The 20,235-nt window shown below is 38.2% G+C and overlaps 1 protein-coding gene across 1 annotated transcript in view; it reads left to right on the top strand.

Moving 5' to 3' along the window:
- TMTC4 (transmembrane O-mannosyltransferase targeting cadherins 4) overlaps positions 1-19,534 on the top strand; it is a 48,149-nt gene extending 28,615 nt beyond the window's left edge. The window contains exons 9-17 of the mRNA XM_062514902.1: positions 2,953-3,124; positions 3,212-3,343; positions 10,508-10,587; positions 10,762-10,869; positions 10,993-11,134; positions 11,819-11,933; positions 12,422-12,534; positions 18,792-18,861; positions 19,383-19,534. Coding sequence (XP_062370886.1) covers positions 2,953-3,124; positions 3,212-3,343; positions 10,508-10,587; positions 10,762-10,869; positions 10,993-11,134; positions 11,819-11,933; positions 12,422-12,534; positions 18,792-18,861; positions 19,383-19,534 — 1,084 coding nt within the window. The remainder of the gene's footprint in view (positions 1-2,952; positions 3,125-3,211; positions 3,344-10,507; positions 10,588-10,761; positions 10,870-10,992; positions 11,135-11,818; positions 11,934-12,421; positions 12,535-18,791; positions 18,862-19,382) is intronic.
- The last annotated feature ends 701 nt before the right edge of the window (positions 19,535-20,235 follow it).

Raw genomic sequence — 20,235 nt, 5'->3', positions numbered from 1 at the left:
GTAAAAAGTAATACATGCTCAAAACGCAGTAGGAAATTGTTTGTTGTTGCCCTTACTTCTTACAAGTCATCATTTCCTTTAATTTTCTATTAATAATGGAAGAGGGGAGATGTGCTTTGAAAGCAGGTAGAAATACTGGCCATGGTCATACAGTTAAAAAGTAAAATGCTTGACCCATAGTATGTACTCAAAAAACAACTTGTTCCTTACCCAAAGGAACTAAAAAATTTATTCTAAACAGTTCTTTCTCACTAAGGGCTTCTGTTTTACTTTGCAGGTTCTGTTCCTGTGGATTTTATGTAATTTAACTTTTCAGCTCCTTAAATTTTTTAACTCGGAGAGTGGTTTGTGTTGGAAGAGACCTTAAAGGTCAGGTAGTTGCAGTCCCCCTGCCACAGGCAGGGACACCTTTCATGAGAGCAGGTTTCTCAAAACCCCATTTATCCTGTCCCTGAACACTTCCAGGAATGGGGCACTATCACTATGTGTCCTTTTGAAAAGCCCATCACCAGCTCTCTTGTTGTCCCCTTTAGGTACTTCTCCAGAATACACAGCTCCACCTCTCTCACTGCCTCCTCAGAAGATGTGCTCCAGCCCTTTCCTCATCTTTGTGGCCCACCTCTGGACTCAATCCAACAGGCCCATGTCCTCTTTGTCGTGGGGGCCCCACAGCTGGATGAAGCATTCCAGCTGGGATTTCACCAGAGCAGATTAGAGGGGCAGGATCACCTCCCTTGACCTGCTGGCCATGCTACTGTGATGCAAGCCAGGATATGGTTGGCTTTCTGCACTGCAAGTACACATTGCTGGGCCATGTTACCTTCTCATCACTGAACACCCCCAAGTTCTTCTTCTCAGGGATGCTCTCATGCCATTTTTTGTCCAGCCCATCTTTTTTCTTGGGATTTCCCTGACCCAAGTACCAGACCTTGCACTTGGATTTCATGAGGTTTGCATCAGCCCACCTATCCTGTCCAGGTCCCCCTGGATGGCATCCCTTCCCTCCAATGTGTTGACCTCACTGCACAGCTGGGTGTCGTGGGCAAACTGAGTTGCACTCAGTCCCACCGTCCATGTCACCAACAAAGATGTTAAACAGTGCCAGTCCAATACCAGCCCTTGAGGAACACTACTTGTCACTGGACTGGACACCAAACCATTGACTGCAACTCTTTGCATGCAATCATCCAGCCACTTCCTTAGCCACCAAGAGGTCCAGCTGTCAAATCCATGTCTCCTGTTTGGAGACAAGGATGTTATGCTGGACAGTGTCAAATGCTCTGCATAAGTCCAGGTAGATGATATCACTTGCTTTTCCATTATCCAGCAATGCTGTAACTCCATAGTAGAAGGCTACAAAATCTGTCAGGTACATTTTTTTCCTCAACTGAAGCTGGATTGGCTTTCACCTATCACCTCCTTATTTTTCAGGAGGATCTGCTCTATGATCTTGCCAGGCATAGAGGTGACTTATTCAGCTAGTTTCCTGAATCTGCCTTTTGCCCTGTTTAAAACATGAGGGTTATGTTTTCCCTTTTCTAGCCAGTGGGAACTTCACTGCAGTGTCATGACCTCTCAAGTATGATGGGTAGGAGCTCTGCACTGTCTTAGCAACTTCATCCATCATTTCCCTCAGGATCTTCAAGTGCATCTTACCAGACACCATCAGGTTCCTTAGATGTTCTTGAACCTGGCCTTTTCCTACAGCAGGCAGTTCTTCATTCTCCCAGTCTCTGCCTTTGCCTTATGTGACTTGAGCAGTGTGGTTGGAGCACTTGCTGGTGAAGTCTGAGACAAAAAATTTATTGAATATCTCAGCCTTCTCCATGTCCTGGGTAGCCAGGCTTCCCATTTGCTTCCAGAGAGGGCCCACATTTTCTACAGTCTTTCTTTTATCACCAGCATAGGTAATTCTATTGTTCAGAGTGTAAAATCTTTTCTTATTCTTTTCCTCCTTCTCATCCATTCAAATGTTAACAGTGCACCCGCCTGCCTTTCTGCTGTTCCCATACTTATTTGCACAGATGAATCACTTTGGAGAGAGGGTGGAACTCTTACTGCAAGTGATGTCATACTTTATAATAAAACTGTACTCACTAAGCCTTTATTGCTAAATAGTTTTTTAGTAAAAAGTGAAAACAGAAAGTATAGTCACATAGAAAACAAGCAGTGAAAACAAAAAGAAGGCCTAGGACTTGTGGGGATGAGAAAAGACCAGGAGGATGCATCTCCCTTACAGTGTAGAGATGGATTTGTAATAAATTAGAATAGAAAATGCCCATGCCCTTGGCCTTTGTAAGAAATACCTGACATGGACCTGAAGTTTTTTTTCCCTTATGTCAGCTCTGTAAAAGTGAGGTACCTAGACTCTTGTGTCTGAGCTCTGTATAGTCCATAAAGAGCTACCTGCTGAGCATGCTGACATTGGTGCCTAAAAAAAGGAAGACAAACTGCTCTCAAAAAGTGTGTGTCTTATCTATCTGTAAAAAGAGAGTAGATTACTAACTTTCAAGTGGTTAACCACAATGGATTCTACTATTGATGTTTTTGTTAGGAGAAAAGCCACCCTCTTGGTTGAATGTGCACGTAAGTTTCTTTAACAGTGACTTACATTTTTGCCCCCATTACTGTCTTACTAGGTCCAAAAATAGATAGTAGCTGTTACCATTACTTTTCCTGCTTGTGTATTTTAAATAGGAGTTATGTAATTAATATGTAATGGGGCTATTTTCTGGCCTGGAAGCATGAATATTGCTTTTCTGGAAATTACAGCAATGATTTTTAAAGTGCCTCACTGAAATTTGATCATAGTGTCTCTCAAAAGCTGTGTTTGAATGCCCTGTTGTATATGCACACCCTTCTACAGTGCTTAAATAAATTTGACATGTTAAGTGGAAAAGGTACTTTTGTTAAGATTTGTTGTTAATCTGGGAATCTGTTTCTTGATTGCAGAATCCTTACGCTGGGACTTGGATTTCTTATTATCCCTTTTCTTCCTGCAAGTAATCTCTTCTTCCGAGTAGGATTTGTTGTTGCAGAGAGAGTCATCTACCTCCCCAGTATTGGATATTGTATTCTCTTTACATATGGATTTAGTCTCTTGAGTAAGCAAGCCAAGAAAAAGGTACCATCAAAATAATCAGTAAAGTTGATGATGATGAAGCTGTTCCATTGCATGATTTGTTTCTTAACTTGGCTCTCTTTCATTAAGAAAATTCTTGCTGTGGCAGTACTTGGAATCTTGTTGATAAATGTTATGCGCTGTGCACTCCGCAGCAGTCAGTGGAGATCAGAAGAGCAACTTTTCAGGAGTGCGTTGTCTGTGTGCCCTCTGAATGCAAAAGTAAGTCACTCATGGACTTCTAATCTTTTTCTTTTTTTTTTTTTATTTAAGTGTTTTGAAATTTGGGGTCAAGGAGGTGTTATGCATAGTTAATATATTGTGCTACAGTGTTATTCACAGTCTTGCTCAGTTCAGGAATGACATTGATATGTCAGACATCTAAATTACAGTGGTAGCATAGTCAAAATACCAGAAAGTGCAAATTACAATATTATAATTCAGAACTTGGAGGTGGGAGTGGGGAGGTGAGGGAGAGGGGAGAACGTACTTCAAGAAAGGCATCAAGTCAAATTGGATGTACTGCTAAAAACATCTGTTTAGAAGAATTGTGCATATAATTGCAAGTTATTGCAACAAAAATATCAAAACAAGGCTAGTAAGTTGTAGCAATGTATTCAACTGAAAAATGTCTATGCTGTTTTTAGAATCCTTTCTGTGTACCTTCCAGCAGTGTATAAAGCCAGCACAGCTGAGGGACAAAGCAGCATATCATCAGTGCAACTGTGGGATGTGGGAGTAAAATCTTGCTCCCACTTCTGCTTTTTTCAGCAGCTGAGCAGGTTAGACTTTTCAGACTTGGGCACTGAGGAAAGCTGCAATTTTCCCTGCAGGCTAAGTGAGGGAAGTAAGTGAGGCTAAGTAAGATGGTGGGACTGGATAGGATGTTTCACTGAGCTGAGCAGTGGTGTTCAGCATCAGAGACTGACTCCAGCCTCCAACAGAGCTGACCTCCACAGCAGTCCTTCGACAGCCAAGAGTGTCATCTGTTGGATCATACCACTGAGCCCTGATGTTGTCTGAATTTTAGTAAAGAGACTCTTTGAAGAGCCTGGGAGTGGGAATGTGCAGCTTGTCGATAAAATACATTGATGTTTTAGAAGATTAGATGGCTGAAATCTAGAGTGGTATCTAGAAAATACCAATCAAGACACAGGTTTAAAAAGGAACCTGTGAATACTCAGCTTCACAAAGAGAATTATAAACTTATCATTCACTGGAATAGAAATATGCAACTGTGAGCTGTAAAAAATATTTATGGGCAATATTTGAACATGGTGGCATCTTTGAGTAGTCTGAGATTTTAATACATAGGAAAGAGCTGTTGTATTTTATTGTATGGCAGTGGTAGGCAACCATCTTCTTTTTAATGATGACCTGAGTATATCTTGTCTTCTGGATGACTAGCGCGTACTATAAATGGAGCAAATGCAATCTGTTTTCTTTGTGTATAACTCCATCCATCTGCCATGGTAAGAGTGCTTTAGACAGATCCACGCTCTTTGCCTGAGCTCTGAGCTCCTTGGACTCCAGCCATGCCTGGCTGGGAAGCTGTGTAGCTGTGCTCCCACAGTACTGTGCTTGAGCCGATAAGCTGTGCACAAGCTACTGAACTAATGCAGCTGGTTTAAAGCCAATGAATGTACAGGCAAAATGAGCTTGTGTTTGTCAACACTGGGCACTGTAGACATGCCTGAGCTGTATTTCTGCTGGTGACAGCTTGTGCAAGTGGAAAGCATGGAGATGTGAACAGGGAAAGGATTGTAGGCTCGCAATTGAATTTTTGTCAAGGATGTAGCTTTGAAATCACAATAGTAGGGAACGTTTCTAAGCAGGAACATTAGAGAGTCCATGTATGAGAGCCTATCTCTTGTTTTCTTTATGAACTCAGCTATATTTATATAATTTTGACAAAGGTAAATGTAAAAATTTTTAAATTCCAGGCTTCCTTTAAAAATGACTCCACGGGACTTTCTTTCAGTGACCCATTTATTTCAGTGGGAGGCTGGTGCAGACCATAGAATGGCACATAGATAATAGCTTTTTCTTGTTGTTCTTGCTACATATTAAATATGTGTAACATGGTCATGCTTTACTTCCGTTATGTAGCAGAATCTCAACATCTGAAATCCTAACTAGGAGAAAAAGCTGTTCATGTTTTATACAGCTTTTTTCAATTCCAACTTGTCTGTGTGAGAAGTACAGAGTAAACTTACCCTAATTCTAAATAACAAGTAGTAACAGCACTGTCTTGTCTAATTTCAAGACTCATTTCTTTAAATATGTCTTTAGACAAAAATAAGGAAAATGCTTTGAATGAGATTGTCTGGTACAGTAGTGAATCTGGTGCCTTGAGTGGTGACATATCTGGAGCAAGAGGATGACATTTAAGATCAACTTTAATAAACGTTGCCCAGTGACTTTAAAATTTATTGGAAATAATCAGGTACCATAACAAAGCTAGAAATATTTTGACTTAAAAGTTCCCAATACAGATTTTTAAATGCTTTAAATATTTTAAAATTTATTATATATATATGTGTGTGTGTGTGTGTGTGTGTATTATACATATTGGTTGGGTGGGTGGGGTTTTTTAAGAGACAGAAACAAGTAAGCTACAGACCTTGGTTAAACGTGTCCAGGAGCATGTCACACATTTGAACTTGTGTTGCCCTGCACTCAGGTTGTTTCAAAGGTCATTAGACTGAAACAGTACACATTTTTAATACATGTGCCAGTATTTTCCTTAGCTGAAAAGGAGGTGCCTGTGTACTGATTCCATTTTTCCTACCACTTTTTTTTATACTGTATGGATTGCATTCTTCTCCTGGGACGAAGTAGCTGTTTCTTTTAGTATGTGGTTCCTCACCTTGGACTAAATAAGAGATGTAAGTCAGAAGGACTGTATCCTAGATTTCTGTCTTTCTGTCTATGGATGATAAAATGTCCTGACAACTAGAGCAGATGTGGATACATAAGATTATGTGAGATTTTGATCCTGTCCTACTGCTGTTCACTATTTCTAGACTTTGCTAGATTGCTCCTCACCTTCTGAAGTCATTACACATAGTTTCTTTTAATTTTAAAGATTATTTCCAAAAATGCTCATCTTGCTGCCTTCTTCCCCCCTGCCCCCCCATTGGAAATGTTTGCACTGTTGGAAGAACTGAGTTATTTTTTCTCAGCTTTTAGAAAAGCCATAGCAGTTAAGAATCCAGAGATGGTCTTCTTTCCTGGATGACTTCCTCTCATTGTTTATCTAAATAAATAATTGCAGTTACATTGTTGCATACATGGGAAATAGCCAGCATTTTTCTTCTCCTAGATTTGAAATAACTGAATTTAAATGATTGCAAATTGTTGTTATTTTGTATGTAATCTCTACATTCTCTTTGCTACTGGCTTTTCTTTAAAGGGTAGAAATTAATAAACATAATTTTTGAAAAGCCATTTAAATAGCAACTTTTCTGCAATAATAAGCCAGGAAGTTAAAATACTCCCAGCATAATGTTACTATCTGCCTTGACATACCAGAGTAACTTCAGAATTTATGCTTTATGGCAACTGCAGTCATTATAGACAAAGTTTGTCAGAGACGAGCTATGCTAATGCTGAAAAGGTACAATAAGTTTGTGAGACTGGTTTCTATACATTCTTGAAAGGTCCTATAAAACCTCTTTGTTACAGAACAAGATTTAATGCTGCCTGAGGATCTGGTCTTTGATCCTTAAGGAAGCTGATCTAGAGGGCATTTCCTTTAGATATTGAGTTTTTTTTCTTTACACTATATATTAAAAAGGGATTATCTTCTGAGGAATTTAACTTGAGTGCTGTGGGCTGTGATTATATGAGCTATTTGCAGTGTTTTGGCACCATTTTAGATGTCAATTTTTGTGTATACTTGCAGTCATGCAGAAGAGCCTTTAGACAACATTAGAGACACAAACAAATGCAGAAGAACCTTTAGACAACATTAGATGCACAAACAAGATGTGAATATAAAAAAACCTTTGTTTTATTATTATTTAGAAGACAGAGTTTTAGTCATAGAAGAAAAAGGAGATTGATGACAGGAGCTGGCATTGAACAGAGGCATCTGCATGTTCCTGGAGAAATTTTGACATCTGTGCTTTGCTTTCATCCTTTCATCTTTTCAGCAAATGTTCATATTTGCTGAAAAAGAAATTATAAGCAGCTAGGAAAAGAAAGTAAAATTGGTGATAATAGTAGTGCCCCAGTTGAGGAGATAGACCTCCTAGAAGATGATATTACATTTAAATTTCTTCCTGTTCTGCTTTGAGGGAAAACAAAAGCAAAAAATCAGTCTGGCAATAATTTAATTTTTGTACAGGAAAATATTTTTCTTCTCTCCTTGTTTAAATTTAACATTTAAATAAGAATTCAAATAGTATGTATATCTAGCATACAATAATATACAGTGCTTTGTCTTTTTTTTTATACTGGCCTCTTAGGCTGATTGAAGTATTGAACACATAAATACAAAGAGCCTATTCCTTGGCTAGGCGCTGGTGCCATGGTTATGTTAACTTAACACATGCCTGTTGAGAGGGAGTAGGTTCTACCCTAGGGTATTTATAACAGATCTCTTAGATTTGGGAGAATACTGTGTTGTTATGCATCCCTGAGAAATGCTCCTTTTAGAGCTATTACTGTAAGGTAATTGCCTGTCTAAGATTGATAAATGATCATCTGGGTATAATGTAATACGTCATTTCCAGTTAATATTTAATCATTTAATAACGAAGGGCTCTTAAATGTTTAACCAGGAAAGGAAAATCTTCCCTCCCAGGCTGGCACGCACAATATCTGTCGAAAACAGAAGAACCACACCTCTGGAGGTGAAATTTTAAACAACTCACTGGCCCTTCATTATTACAGACCAAATTCTTCCCAGCCATGGGTACACAGACAGCACTTGTCTCCCCGTGTTGTGCAGGAGAGCCACAGCCTTGTGCTCAGCAGACTGCAGGTGGTTACTGCAGATCTGCTTTGAGTGAGCTAAAGGCTGACCTTGGCATCTCTCTGCTGTGGCCACTGAAGTGAGACACAGCTGGATGGCAGAAGTAACCCGCACCTCTCAAATGACTATATGTGCCTGGAGACCTTTTGCTGCTTCTGTTCCTAAGAGCAGGACTCTTACTGCATCTTATAACCCATTGCAGAACTGGTTTTGTCACTGGATATTTGTGGGAGGCTGGGCACTTTTTTTGGTATGTTTGGTTTCAGGCTTTTTTTCTCTGCCCTTCTTTGTCACCACCATTTTAAGAGGAACTGAAGTTACAGTTTCACTTCAAGGAAAAAAAAGCTTACATAGGGCAAGGATCCCTTCATTTTTGGGGGTATTGTATGGAAACATAATTTCCTTTCACACAGGAACTATAGCTGAGGACAAAAGAAATACACCACTGAAAATACTAATAGTTTATTTCAATAGTTGTTCTAGCAGTGTTAATAGACTACAGTACATATTTTTGGTTCAGTTCACAAAATGTACATGTGCACTTAATACTTCATTGATGTTTAGACTTGAGAGAATTGATATCTTTCAGTTTTCTTCAGACTGCACAATTTTGTTTACGTGAGAAAAATTTTCTTGCTGCTGGTACTTTTGGGAAAAAAATATGATGTAAAGGTACTACATGTTTGAAAAAAAACTGTGAAAAATAGAAAAGTGAAGTGCTGTTTCCTAACACAAGACAGCTAACATGTGAAAGACTGAGTGATTGGTGTACACTGAGATTTTTTTCATCTGCTCTGTCCCAGTCTTCAGTCAAGTTTCATTTTGTAAAGCTTCTTAAAGAATAAAATTGAATCAAGTTAAATATAATTTTGTTTGTTGATACTGAAGTGTAAAATTATGTACTTCAAGGGCTAACATCTAGTATTCAGTGAAATCTTTAAGTGTTTCTTCTGTGTTGCCACAATTTATCTTTTATCTGGATAATATCTGAATATGTTAACTTCAACAATATAATCAGAGCAATCCAATATGGTAAGGGTGTTAGTGTTCTGAAAAATTTCTGGAAGAGATACATAAATAGAATTCAGTCCTAAGAAACATCTTTCAAGGTACTTCATTTTACTTTAATGACTCCTGGGAAAATGCTGCTCAACATTTTTGTCTTTTTTGACACTGTCAATGGATCTTTGGTTATTTCTTTATGTAAATGTACCATTCTGTTGCTTCTTTGTCATGGACCTTGTCATGTTTTTATGAATGTACCATGCAGTGCCAGGATATTTTTCTTCGTGGAAACTGTGCTAGAACTTTTTCTTCATGGAAGCTGTGCTTTTATGGGATGCTGAATTCGTGTGCTATTTTATATCTTACAGTGTGAGGAGCTGCCTCTGTGCATGTTTAGCAAGCTTTATAACATCTCTGCTCTCCTTAAAACCAGTGAAAATACTTTTTCTCCCATTTCAGAAAGTATGGAAAATGTCCTTAACTTTATTTGTTGACAGTGTGTTACTACATAGTTACAGTCATATAGAGATCAAATTCAACAATTAAATACCCTAACTACTAGGTTCCAACAATCATGTGTGCTGGATCAATAGGCCCCAGATACTGTGCCAACTGCAGTTAGGATTTTTCAGTTAATGGATCTAAATAATGAGTCCTGATTTGGGTGCTGAGAAATCTCTTTATCTCTTTTCGAGGGTCAGTACTCACAGTACTTTTTGACCAGGTAACATAGTCTTCTGAGATTTGTCTTAAAGTGGGACTTGAGATGTCTTCCAACTCAGATTTGTCCTGAAATATATTTATTCCTATTTACTCTTGCCATAGATTAGGTTGATGCATCTTCTTCCTGTAGTCTGAAAGCTTTAGATCCTTCCTTCATTCTTCAGTTTTTAACAAGCAAAGGCTTCAACATTGTGCTATACATATTATTTCAGAAATGCTCTTTGATACATTTTTATCCTAAGACAATAATTGTGCCTGTTATCTTTTGTTTGGGTTTTTTGTTTTGTTTTTGTTTTTTTTTTTTGTGTGTGTTGAGTTTCTTGTAGTTTATACTAGAGTCAAACTTTGTCTTATCTGGCAAATAAACAAAATTAAGAGCAGGAGGTCTTCATACAAAGTGCCTTGTGAAAGGTGTTGTGACCTCATTTATAAAACTAGGAAGTGAATAATCTCTCTTAAATAATTGGAATAGGTAAGCTTGATCTATAACTCAGATTTTGTCTTACTGTCTTCATTGTATGAATTATCCAATCTTAAGTATCAACCTACACCAAAAGACAGTAGTGAATGACACAAATGCTGACTGTTACTTTTTGGAAAAAGATTTTTTATCTACTTGGTTCCACAAAATATCTGACTCTGTGGCATCTGGTGGAAATATCCATCTGTCTTTTCAGGTGCACTACAATGTTGGCAAAAACCTGGCTGACAAAGGAAATCAAAGTGCTGCAATCAAATACTACAGAGAAGCTGTAAGGTATTCGAAATTTTACTGCTTTAATGATCTGTCCTAAAATTGCTTTCATGTTTAACATGAAGAAAATGCTTAGCTATTCATTTTCATGTTCTGCAGCATAGCAGAGTTAGCAATTTGCATATATATTAATACATGTCCATACATAATAATAATCTCTTAAATTTTAAATTTTAGGTTGAATCCAAAATATGTGCATGCCATGAACAACCTTGGGAATATTCTGAAAGAAAGAAATGAGCTCCATGAAGCAGAGGAGTTGCTGTCCTTAGCTGTACAAATACAGTATGTTTAGACCAATGCTAAGCAGTGTTTTGCACCAGCTGAGCCAAAATGATACAATAGGATCGGATGTTTCAAAAGCTTAATTCTCCTCCTCTCTTGGTGTTTTTTTCCCAATTTGCCCAGACCTGATTTTGCTGCTGCATGGATGAATCTAGGAATAGTGCAGAACAGCTTAAGAAGGTTTGAAGAGGCAGAGCAAAGCTACTGGACAGCAATTAAACACAGAAAAAAATATCCAGATTGTTACTACAATTTAGGGCGCTTGGTAAGTGCTTTTGAGTAATGATAGCTATGACTGAAATCTGCGTGTCTTTGTGTGTATAGATGGATAGATAGACTTATATAATTCTGCTGTACTGTTAAAAGCTGATAGTTTTCCCAGTTTGTTTATACTGTATTTTAGGGTGATTTCATACTTTTGGTAGCTTTTCCTATTGCTTTCCCGGTATATTTCCTGCCATCCAACCTTTGGTAATCCTACTTTATCAAATAAAGAAGTATAAACAAAAATACAGATTTTTATTTTTTTTTTCCCCAAATATATTATTCATCATTTCCCAATACTGGACTGTTTTGCATTCATTAGTATATTGTTAGCTAGTAGAACTGTGCCAAAAATTTCAAATTAGACTTTTGGAAATATGTTCATTAAATATTTACTAAATCTTTTGTGTAGATTTCTAAATTGTATGCTGTTTCTTCTCCTTATTCTGTTGGTACATGCATATTTGAAGACAAGCCTCACTTCCAAAGAAAAGAAAAGGAAAATTAGTATATAGCATTCTTATCTTCCATACTACAGGAGTATTCCTTTTATATTTATTTTTGTCTAAAAAAATGAATCCTACTAGAAAGGAGGGAGACATTAACAACTCTTTTGTGTCTTTAGTGAATGATAGGTAAGTAAAGCAAGTTATAGCAAAATTACTGGATTTTTCTTTTGTTTTAGTATGCAGATTTGAATCGCCATATAGATGCATTGAATGCATGGAGGAATGCTACAGTCCTGAAACCAGAGCACAGTCTGGCTTGGAATAATATGATAATATTGCTTGATAACACAGGTAAAGGTCTATTTGAATGTTTTAATGAATAATTCAGTGTCTAGAAAAACTTAAACCTTTATCTGTTTTTATCTAGAAGGCTCTCTGCCTCTTCTTTGGCTACCCAGATACTCTCTTATTATATAAGAATGCCTTCTGACTCAGTGGTTTTAAAGTATCACTTGAAATCCAGCCCATAAACTGAATTTCTGATACTTACTTGAAATGCTATCACTGTGAAAGCATGTTTGTATTATAGATAAATTCCAGAACTTTTTAATCTCTGCTTTGTTGTTCTTCTGAAGGTGTTACCTGTTGAAAACAAAATTAAGATATTCTGCTGCCTGAGTCTGTAGGATTGTGTGTATGTGTGTGTGAGAGATACCTGGTTTTCCCTAAAAAATTATGCAGTTGGATATTTGTAAAATATATGTGCTTGCAGCATGAAAAGTAACTAATAAGGCTGTGTTAAAACATGCTTTCTCTTTTACTGCTACCTGGGCTCCCAGGCAATCTAGCCCAAGCAGAAGCAGTTGGAAGAGAAGCCCTGGAATTAATACCTAATGATCATTCCCTAATGTTTTCCTTGGCTAATGTACTGGGGAAATCACAAAAATATAAGGTAGGTAATTAGAGCTTTTTGACTCTTTGGGTTGGTTTAGTTGGGTTTTTTCCTTTAATTAAACTCCATCTATGTTTTTTGTAGAAATCATTTGAGGAGATCATTGTGGAGTATTACTTAGATAATCTGTTTAAAACGTTCCAGTGCCCTTTTCTATCATAGTATTGCTGTGTGATTCTGTCTTGAGCTTATCCCTCCTTATTTTAGATGCCTGGGTTACAAATGTTGCTGCCCTACACAATGCCAGTGGTCAGTGAAGAGAAATAGGCTCTTAAGCACACTAGAGGGCAGTTGGGGTCTTGTGTTGCTTCACTGCTGAGGGAGAGAGCTTGCACTGAATTAGGGAGCTTGTTTCAGGAACTCAAATTAGATGGGACAGGCTAGTCCTCGTGCTTTTGGTATGTGTTCTGTGAATACATACATATCTAGATAAGAATTCTAGCCTTTTTGTCTCAGACACGTTCTAAAATATAGTAATATGAGTTTGCTAATCCCAGATTAATGATATGATACTTGGGTGATGTCAGAATACTCTGAGGAAGTACATACATTGCCCAGTGTACTGAACTTTCTCTTGAATGCAGTGGACCAGTCTGTGAGTGGTACCTCAGCATTAGCTACCTTTATTTGCAAGTAGTAAATGTAATGAAATTTATGAATATTACTTTTTTTCCAGAGGGAATTGTATAAACAAACAGAATAAATCATATGTATTTAATATAGTGAGTTGTTTAAACTGGCTCTATAACCAGTGATTTATGTATGTGATAGGGATAAATTAAAAATCAAGTTCCTGGTGTTCCTTATAAATACTTCATTTACTGAACCTTTCTTGGGTTTTTTTAGGCTTTTAAGGGGTTTTATGTCTTTTTGATAGTGATAGTGTTAACAGCACTGCAGGAACATCCTCGTTTATATACAAAATAAGAAGATTCTACAATATGAAACTTGACAAGAGGAAATAACCTAAGTTGCACCAGGAAAGGTCTAGATTAGATATTAGGAATGGTTTTTTTTTTTTTTTTTTCACAAAAGGGGTTGTAAAACATTGTGGACCAGATTGCCCAGGGAAGTGATGGAGTCATCATCCCTGGAAGTGTTAAAAAAATGTACGGATATGGCACTTGAGGACATGGTTTAATGGTGAGCATACTGGTGGTGCGGGGTTTACAGCTGAACCTCATGGTCTTAAAGGTCTTTTCCAACTTCAGTAAGTCCATGATTCTCAAAATAGATGCATTTGTGCAGTAGTTACTGTGACCACTTATATTTCTACAGCATTGTTCAGCTGTGGAGTCTTGAGCTGGCCACATGTGAGGCCAGGGCCTGTGACAACCCAGCACTGGATTTTGTTTGCATTAGTGATGTTGTTAAACACTCTGTTATTCTTTTTCTAGACTGGCTGGGATTTTTCCTGGACACTCTAATTCTGTTTTCTCTCCACCTGAGACTGTTACAAACTATATATTTTACATTAGTTTAACAAAGTTCCAGAAGGGTACAAATTAACATCCAGAACACATAAGGCATGCGATTATGGAGGAGATAATTGCTAGAATTATTTTGGTGAGTCAAGCTTGTGGAAGAATAGAGGATTTTATAGTCATTCATCAGGAAGAATATGCAGCATGACAGAATAAAGAACATTCATAATGAAATAAAGTTAAAAAATAAGTTGAAAACAAGCTAGAAAAGTTTTCCAGGTGTAGGAGAGACAAGTCTGTCTTAGTGGATTTAAAAAATAAAAAAGAAGATAGTGGTTTTGATTGCCAGCCCTGAAAGGTGGTTATGCTGCAGGAGAGCATGTTGGAGACAAAGCAGAAGTATGAGTAGGGGAAAGTGCAGCTTTTAAATCCATATTCTGAAAAAAGCAAAAGGAACAATGGAGCCCAGGAAAAAAAGCAGGGCACCAGTGAGTGTTCTGTGCAGAGCCTTACTAGTCACTTAAAATTGATGGGTTATAACAGGGAGAGCAAATTCAGGGAATTAGAAAGTGGGCTCTTACACTTACAAAGGTAAGTGATCTCAGGAACTGTATTTGGCATTGCCTGGAAAGAGGAGATGCAGATTTGTTTGTAATGGGAGAATGCTCACTGACCAAAAAAAAAAAAAAAAACCATGAAAAATTCAGATTTCTTATCCATCCCCTCACCATGTAAAAAACAGACAAGTGGATGGCTGTTCAAGGATTTTTATTGAATGGAATCGGAGGGGAGGAACAGGGAATGGAGACTGTCAAGGTGATGGAGGTAATTTTCAGAGTGCTGCCTGGCTGTGTATGACGTGTTGTATAACCTCAGGCATTTAATTTATTAGGTTACACGTTATGTGTCTGTATAAAAGTTGCTACTATGTTGGCTCTGTTGTGGCAAAGGAAAATTTGTTCTGGGGTTTTTTGTTATCTCCTATTTTAAAAGGCATTGAGTCAAAAAGGTTTTATTTTGTTGTGAGAGATTTCCTTTCAATAAGCACACAACATTATCCACACAACATTATCCTGCTTCCAATAAGCACACATTTTCCTTCAGTTTCAAATGCCCTTTGATTTTCAGCAGAAGATGGGTTTCCTACGTCACAAAAAAAAATTAAAATAGCCCTTTATTTTTTGTTTGTATCTAGTGATGAATGATTTATTGTTCCAGAGAGAAAATCACATAAAGGATGAGCTGTTTCTGTGGTTTTCTTTGGGATTTTTAATTAACATCTGTTATACCAAGTTAGATTTTTCTTTAAATGCTTATTCTTATCTCAATTGATGAAGAACCAAGCTATCTTTCGTTCTTTGAAAAAGATGTGTTCTATGTTTTTGTTATATATACATCTATGCTTTTTCTGTAAAAAGTGCAATAAATTGAAACCATTCCGCATTTTTTTTGTATTTGAAATAAAGCCAGACTACAATTTTGTGGCCCTGGCAGCAGATGGAATGCAGTGTGCTTACCCCAAGTCTTTACTACATTCAGGATGCAACTTTCTTGGCAACACTTGAAGATTTGGCAAGATGCAGCAATTTGAAATACCACTGTTGTACTGGAATGTATATTTACTCCATATATCCACAGTAATATGAATATGATGCACCTTAAATAGCCTTTAATCAACCGCTATGCTTCTACCTGCTGCTGAGCAAAGTAGTAGTGGTGATAAAAATATTCTCAGCATGGAGTTGAAGATGTATGGTAATGGCATCCAGCTCTTGAATATCTTATTTCATTAAATTATCTGGAAGTGCATTGCACGTGTTGTCCCACTGTGCTTTAGCAGTGAAAGGATGCAAGGCTCTATATTAGGTGCTCCTCCTCTGGGTAGATGGCAACTTTTAGGCATAAGGCTGATTTAAATGGTCAGCCTGTCTTTCATTTTGATTGCTGTTGACCTGCCCAGTGAGAAAAGAAAAAAAATTTACTAGACCAAAATACTAAAATTTGGAATGAGAAAAAACACGACTTTGTGGGACTTGAGATTGCTACGATTTCAAGTGCCAAGCCACTGTTCATTTTTGCGATTGGAGAGCTGTATGAAAAGATGAAGTTATCTTGCACCACTTCCAAATTGTTGAGTCTCAATATGTTTCTCAGGTGACTGAAAAACGTGGAAATCATGGAATAATTTTGCCTGGAAATGACATCTGGTGGTCATCTAGTCTAACCCTGAAGCCAAACCAGGGCCAGTTCCAATTGAATCCTGAATATCTCTGTGGATAGAGATTCTATAACCTCTCTGGACAGCATCTTTCAATGCTTGACCAACTTCATGATTAAAAAAATTTATGTGTCCTTTAATTGAAATTTCTTGTATGCCAGTTTGCATCCATTATATGTTGTCCTATCTCACAGACATGGGAGAAGAGTCTGTTTCCATCTTCTGTGTAGCACCTCATCAGGTAGTTGTAGGCAGCACCTTCATCTTCTCTCCTGAACGCTGAAAAGATCCATTTCTCTCAGTCATTCCTTGCATGTCTTGTGCATCAGCCCTGTACCATCTTGGTGGCTCTCTGCAAGACCCACTGGAGTATGTCTGTGTCCTCCTTGTACTGGAGACCCCAGCCTGGACACATATTCCAGGTGTGGTCTCAGAATTGTTTATCAAAATCACATGGCCACCAGAGGTCTCTTCCAGCCTTAATCTTTCTGTAGTTCCTGCTAGTCTGTTTCTCTACCCTGCCCAGGTCCCTCAAAATAGCTGTTCTCTCTTCCAGTGTATTTCTCACTCCCTCCTCTTAGGTGCTGTCTGTAAAATTTTGAAACTGCATTCAGTCCAATCATCCAAAATATCAGTGAAATCCCTAAACAGGTATGGGTTTCAAAAAGACCAATGCATTCAGGAACTTTTAATAGTCTGGGTATGAGAATCTTGGAGCAACTGCTCATGCCATAGGAAAGCAATGCTAAAACTTATACTGTGGAGTCATATACTCTAAATTTGCAAACATCCCTTTTTCAGGAGAAGTATCCCTTCTTCTGAAACAGAATCAGAATCACAGAATGGTTGGGGTTGGACAGGATCTCTAGAGATTGTCTCATCCATCCCCTGCTAAAGCAAGTTCACCTAGAGCAGGTTGCACAGAATCTTGTCCAAACAGATTGTGAATATCTCTGGGGAAGGACACTCCACAACCTCTCTAGTCTATCTGTTCCAGATCCAGTACTGTAACCTGCACAAGGAAGGTCTTCCTCATGTTCAGGTGGAACTTCCTGTGCATCAGTTTCTGCTCATTTCCTCTTGCGCTGTTGCATGGCATGAATGAGAAGAGCCTGGATCCATTCTTTTGGCACCCTCCCTTCAGATACTTAAGATGCTGATGAATTCCCCTCTCAGTCATCTCTTCTTGAAGTTTAGCAGGCCCAGTTCCTTCTGCCTTTCTTCATAAAAGATGCTCCAGTCCCCTCATCATCTTCATAGCCCTCCACTGGACTAGCTGTGAGAACCCTGGGGTTTGTAATTTCCTCAACCAGTGGAGATGAAGGCACTTTCCTCATGAGTCTCTCCTGGTTTGAGAATGGCAGCCTCAGCTGTGCTCAGCAATGCTTTTAGTCTGGTTCGAATTTGAACATATGGGGAGGCTCTTAAGTCACTCAGAGCTGAGTGACTCAATCTTGACATCAGAAATTTCTTTTCCCCTGAAGGGACCCTTACAGAGAGTTATTTCATGCTTGGCATGCGAAGATGGTGGAACCAAAAATCTGGCTGACAGGTTTTCTTTTTCAGTAGAGCCTGTGTTTTATTTTAAGCAGTGAAAGCTTAGCACAAAGGAAAGGACTTTTCTCCATGTTACTGTTCTCACATACCTCAGACAGCAACTATGTGCATTTAGATGGAAGCCTACCACACTGAGGTAATTTTATCTTCAGGTCATTTGCATTGAAACTGAATGAACAACTTTCCCTAAAGCACAGCACAGCATAGAAATCTATGTGAAATTTGCTCTCAAGTATTTAAACTTGCATGTCAGTGAGTAAATATGCTCCATTTGGATTGGCAGGGGGTGTGACTTCTTAATCTTCTGCAGGGAATAGGTTCCAGGGAAAAAGTAACAATATTAGCAGCTAGTTTAGAAAAATATAATTGTTTTAATTAGAGAGTAAATTTAGTGGCATATTATCCTCTGAATATTAGGTAAGGGAACTGAAGTCTTCTAAGAAGGCCTCAGATATCAAGAGTCTTAAGAACACACATTGCAAGTGGTAATACAGAGAAGATAACTGGTGAAAATGTGAAGGATATTGCATGGCATGATATGATTTGGCATGATGTTTTCAGGGAAAGCTACTCAGCTACTCTTCATGGCGAACCACACTGAAACATCTGTTTGAAAGAGATTTATTGAAATGCCCCTATTTTTAATGCTAAACCTATTGTAAAACAGAAAGTGTCTATAAGCAGTTTGCTCAGATTTCCTTAATTTGATTGCATAAGTAGGGAAAACTATAGCAGGTAATGGTTGAAAATACTGTAACTATTGAAAAAAAAGGTACTTTAGATAAAGAGCAAACTCCACTAGTGTTTAATAAATTTCTGCTAAAATAACAGCAGCCTATGAAAGCATGACACTTATTTGTAGCAATTATTACTGTTTTCAGGGGGCTATAGGCACCTCAGCTACAGGATAAGGCTGGCTCAGGATATTTATATAGTGGTTTCATATAGATATGGCATCATTTTGGAGGGTTTGTTATTACTGTGGTGAGTAAATTTGGCATTGTTTTTTATATATGAGGATGGACTTTCCTGATGACTTGTTATTTTAAATTATTCAGGAATCTGAAGCTTTGTTCCTCAAGGCAATTAAAGCCAATCCAAATGCTGCCAGTTATCACGGTAATTTAGGTAAGAGCCTTTCTAACTCTTATCAGCTGTACTGTTTATTTGCTTCATATTTCATAGTGTTTAAAAAGAAAAAGCAATCTTTTGAGCCTTCTTCCTGCTGGGCAGATTTCTATTTTACTTTCTAGAAGAACTGCCAGCCAGAAGAACAGGGCACTAAAGCCAAAAAAGCTGTCACACGATATGACAGAACAAGAGGGCTGCACAATCCCAGCTCAGAGGTAGCTGCACTTTTAGTGTCTGCAAATTGGTTCATTTATGCTATGCTTGTAACCCGAAATGAGCTCACCAGATAAGAGCTGCCATTTATGGCCCCATTGTAATTCATTCCTTCATCATTCCCATGCCAGTTCTGCTCCCAGGCTTTGGTCCCCCATTTGACAACAGAACAAGCAGCTACTGTGCCACCAGCGAGTGACAGACCCTCACTGGAAACAAATACTTCAGTGTTGTTCTCTAAGTGATTGGTAAGATTGTATGTTATTCAACAATATTGCTAATGAAATTCCCCATTGATGTTCCAGCTGTGCTTTATCATCGCTGGGGAAACCTTGACTTGGCGAAGAAGCACTATGAAGTCTCTCTGAAGCTTGATCCCATGGCACCAGGAACCAAGGAAAACTACAACCTCTTAAGAAGAAAACTGGAGCAGTTGCAAAAGAAAGGCGGTGCCTGATGTTCCTTTTCAGGTTGCCCGTGCATGCTGTTTACAACTACTGTTACATGAGTACTTCTGACCATGTACAGGATTCAGTCACCATTTCTCAAAAACACCACCAACACTGCACACTTGAATGTCCAGTTTTGCCCTCCTACAGATTCTAACATTTCAGCTTGAGGGATCATTTTATTTTTACTTGAACTGCTTTTAAAGTCCATTAGGACGTTTTAAGAGGTATATAAAAGCAATGCAGATGGAATTTCACAGCATACACTTGTAATTTGATATCTTCATCTGACTTTTTAGTAGCGGGGTGAATAGCAGGAGGCAGTTTTATTTCTGAAAGTGATACTTAAAAGTGCAATTTCCTGTTTAAATCCTGGTCTTTTCAAGTATGAAAAATATCTGTCCACTTCAGTTTTATTACTGCCTTCCAGTGCCGATCCTGCAGAGCCAGTGGAAGAATGAATTATCTCTAGGACATCGGTCTACTCATATAATTTGAGCCCTTATGCTCATTTATGTCTCCAGTCTGTGAAGTGTCAGATTTGTACAGGAGTAAATAAGGGCAAGGATTTGACCAAAAATGTCTGTCAGCCAGTATACTGCTCAGGTATGCTTGAGTGTAGAAAATACTGTTCCATGAAGAGGGAGATTTTAGCAAACAGCTAATGAAGAGAAGGTGCAAAAACAGAGAAGTCAAGTAGAGTTTCTGT

Source organism: Cinclus cinclus, chromosome 2 (assembly GCF_963662255.1).
Source record: "Cinclus cinclus chromosome 2, bCinCin1.1, whole genome shotgun sequence".
NCBI classification, from domain to species: domain Eukaryota; kingdom Metazoa; phylum Chordata; class Aves; order Passeriformes; family Cinclidae; genus Cinclus; species Cinclus cinclus.
Note: the sequence above shows the minus strand (reverse complement) of the source record. Positions and strands in the feature narration are given on the sequence as shown.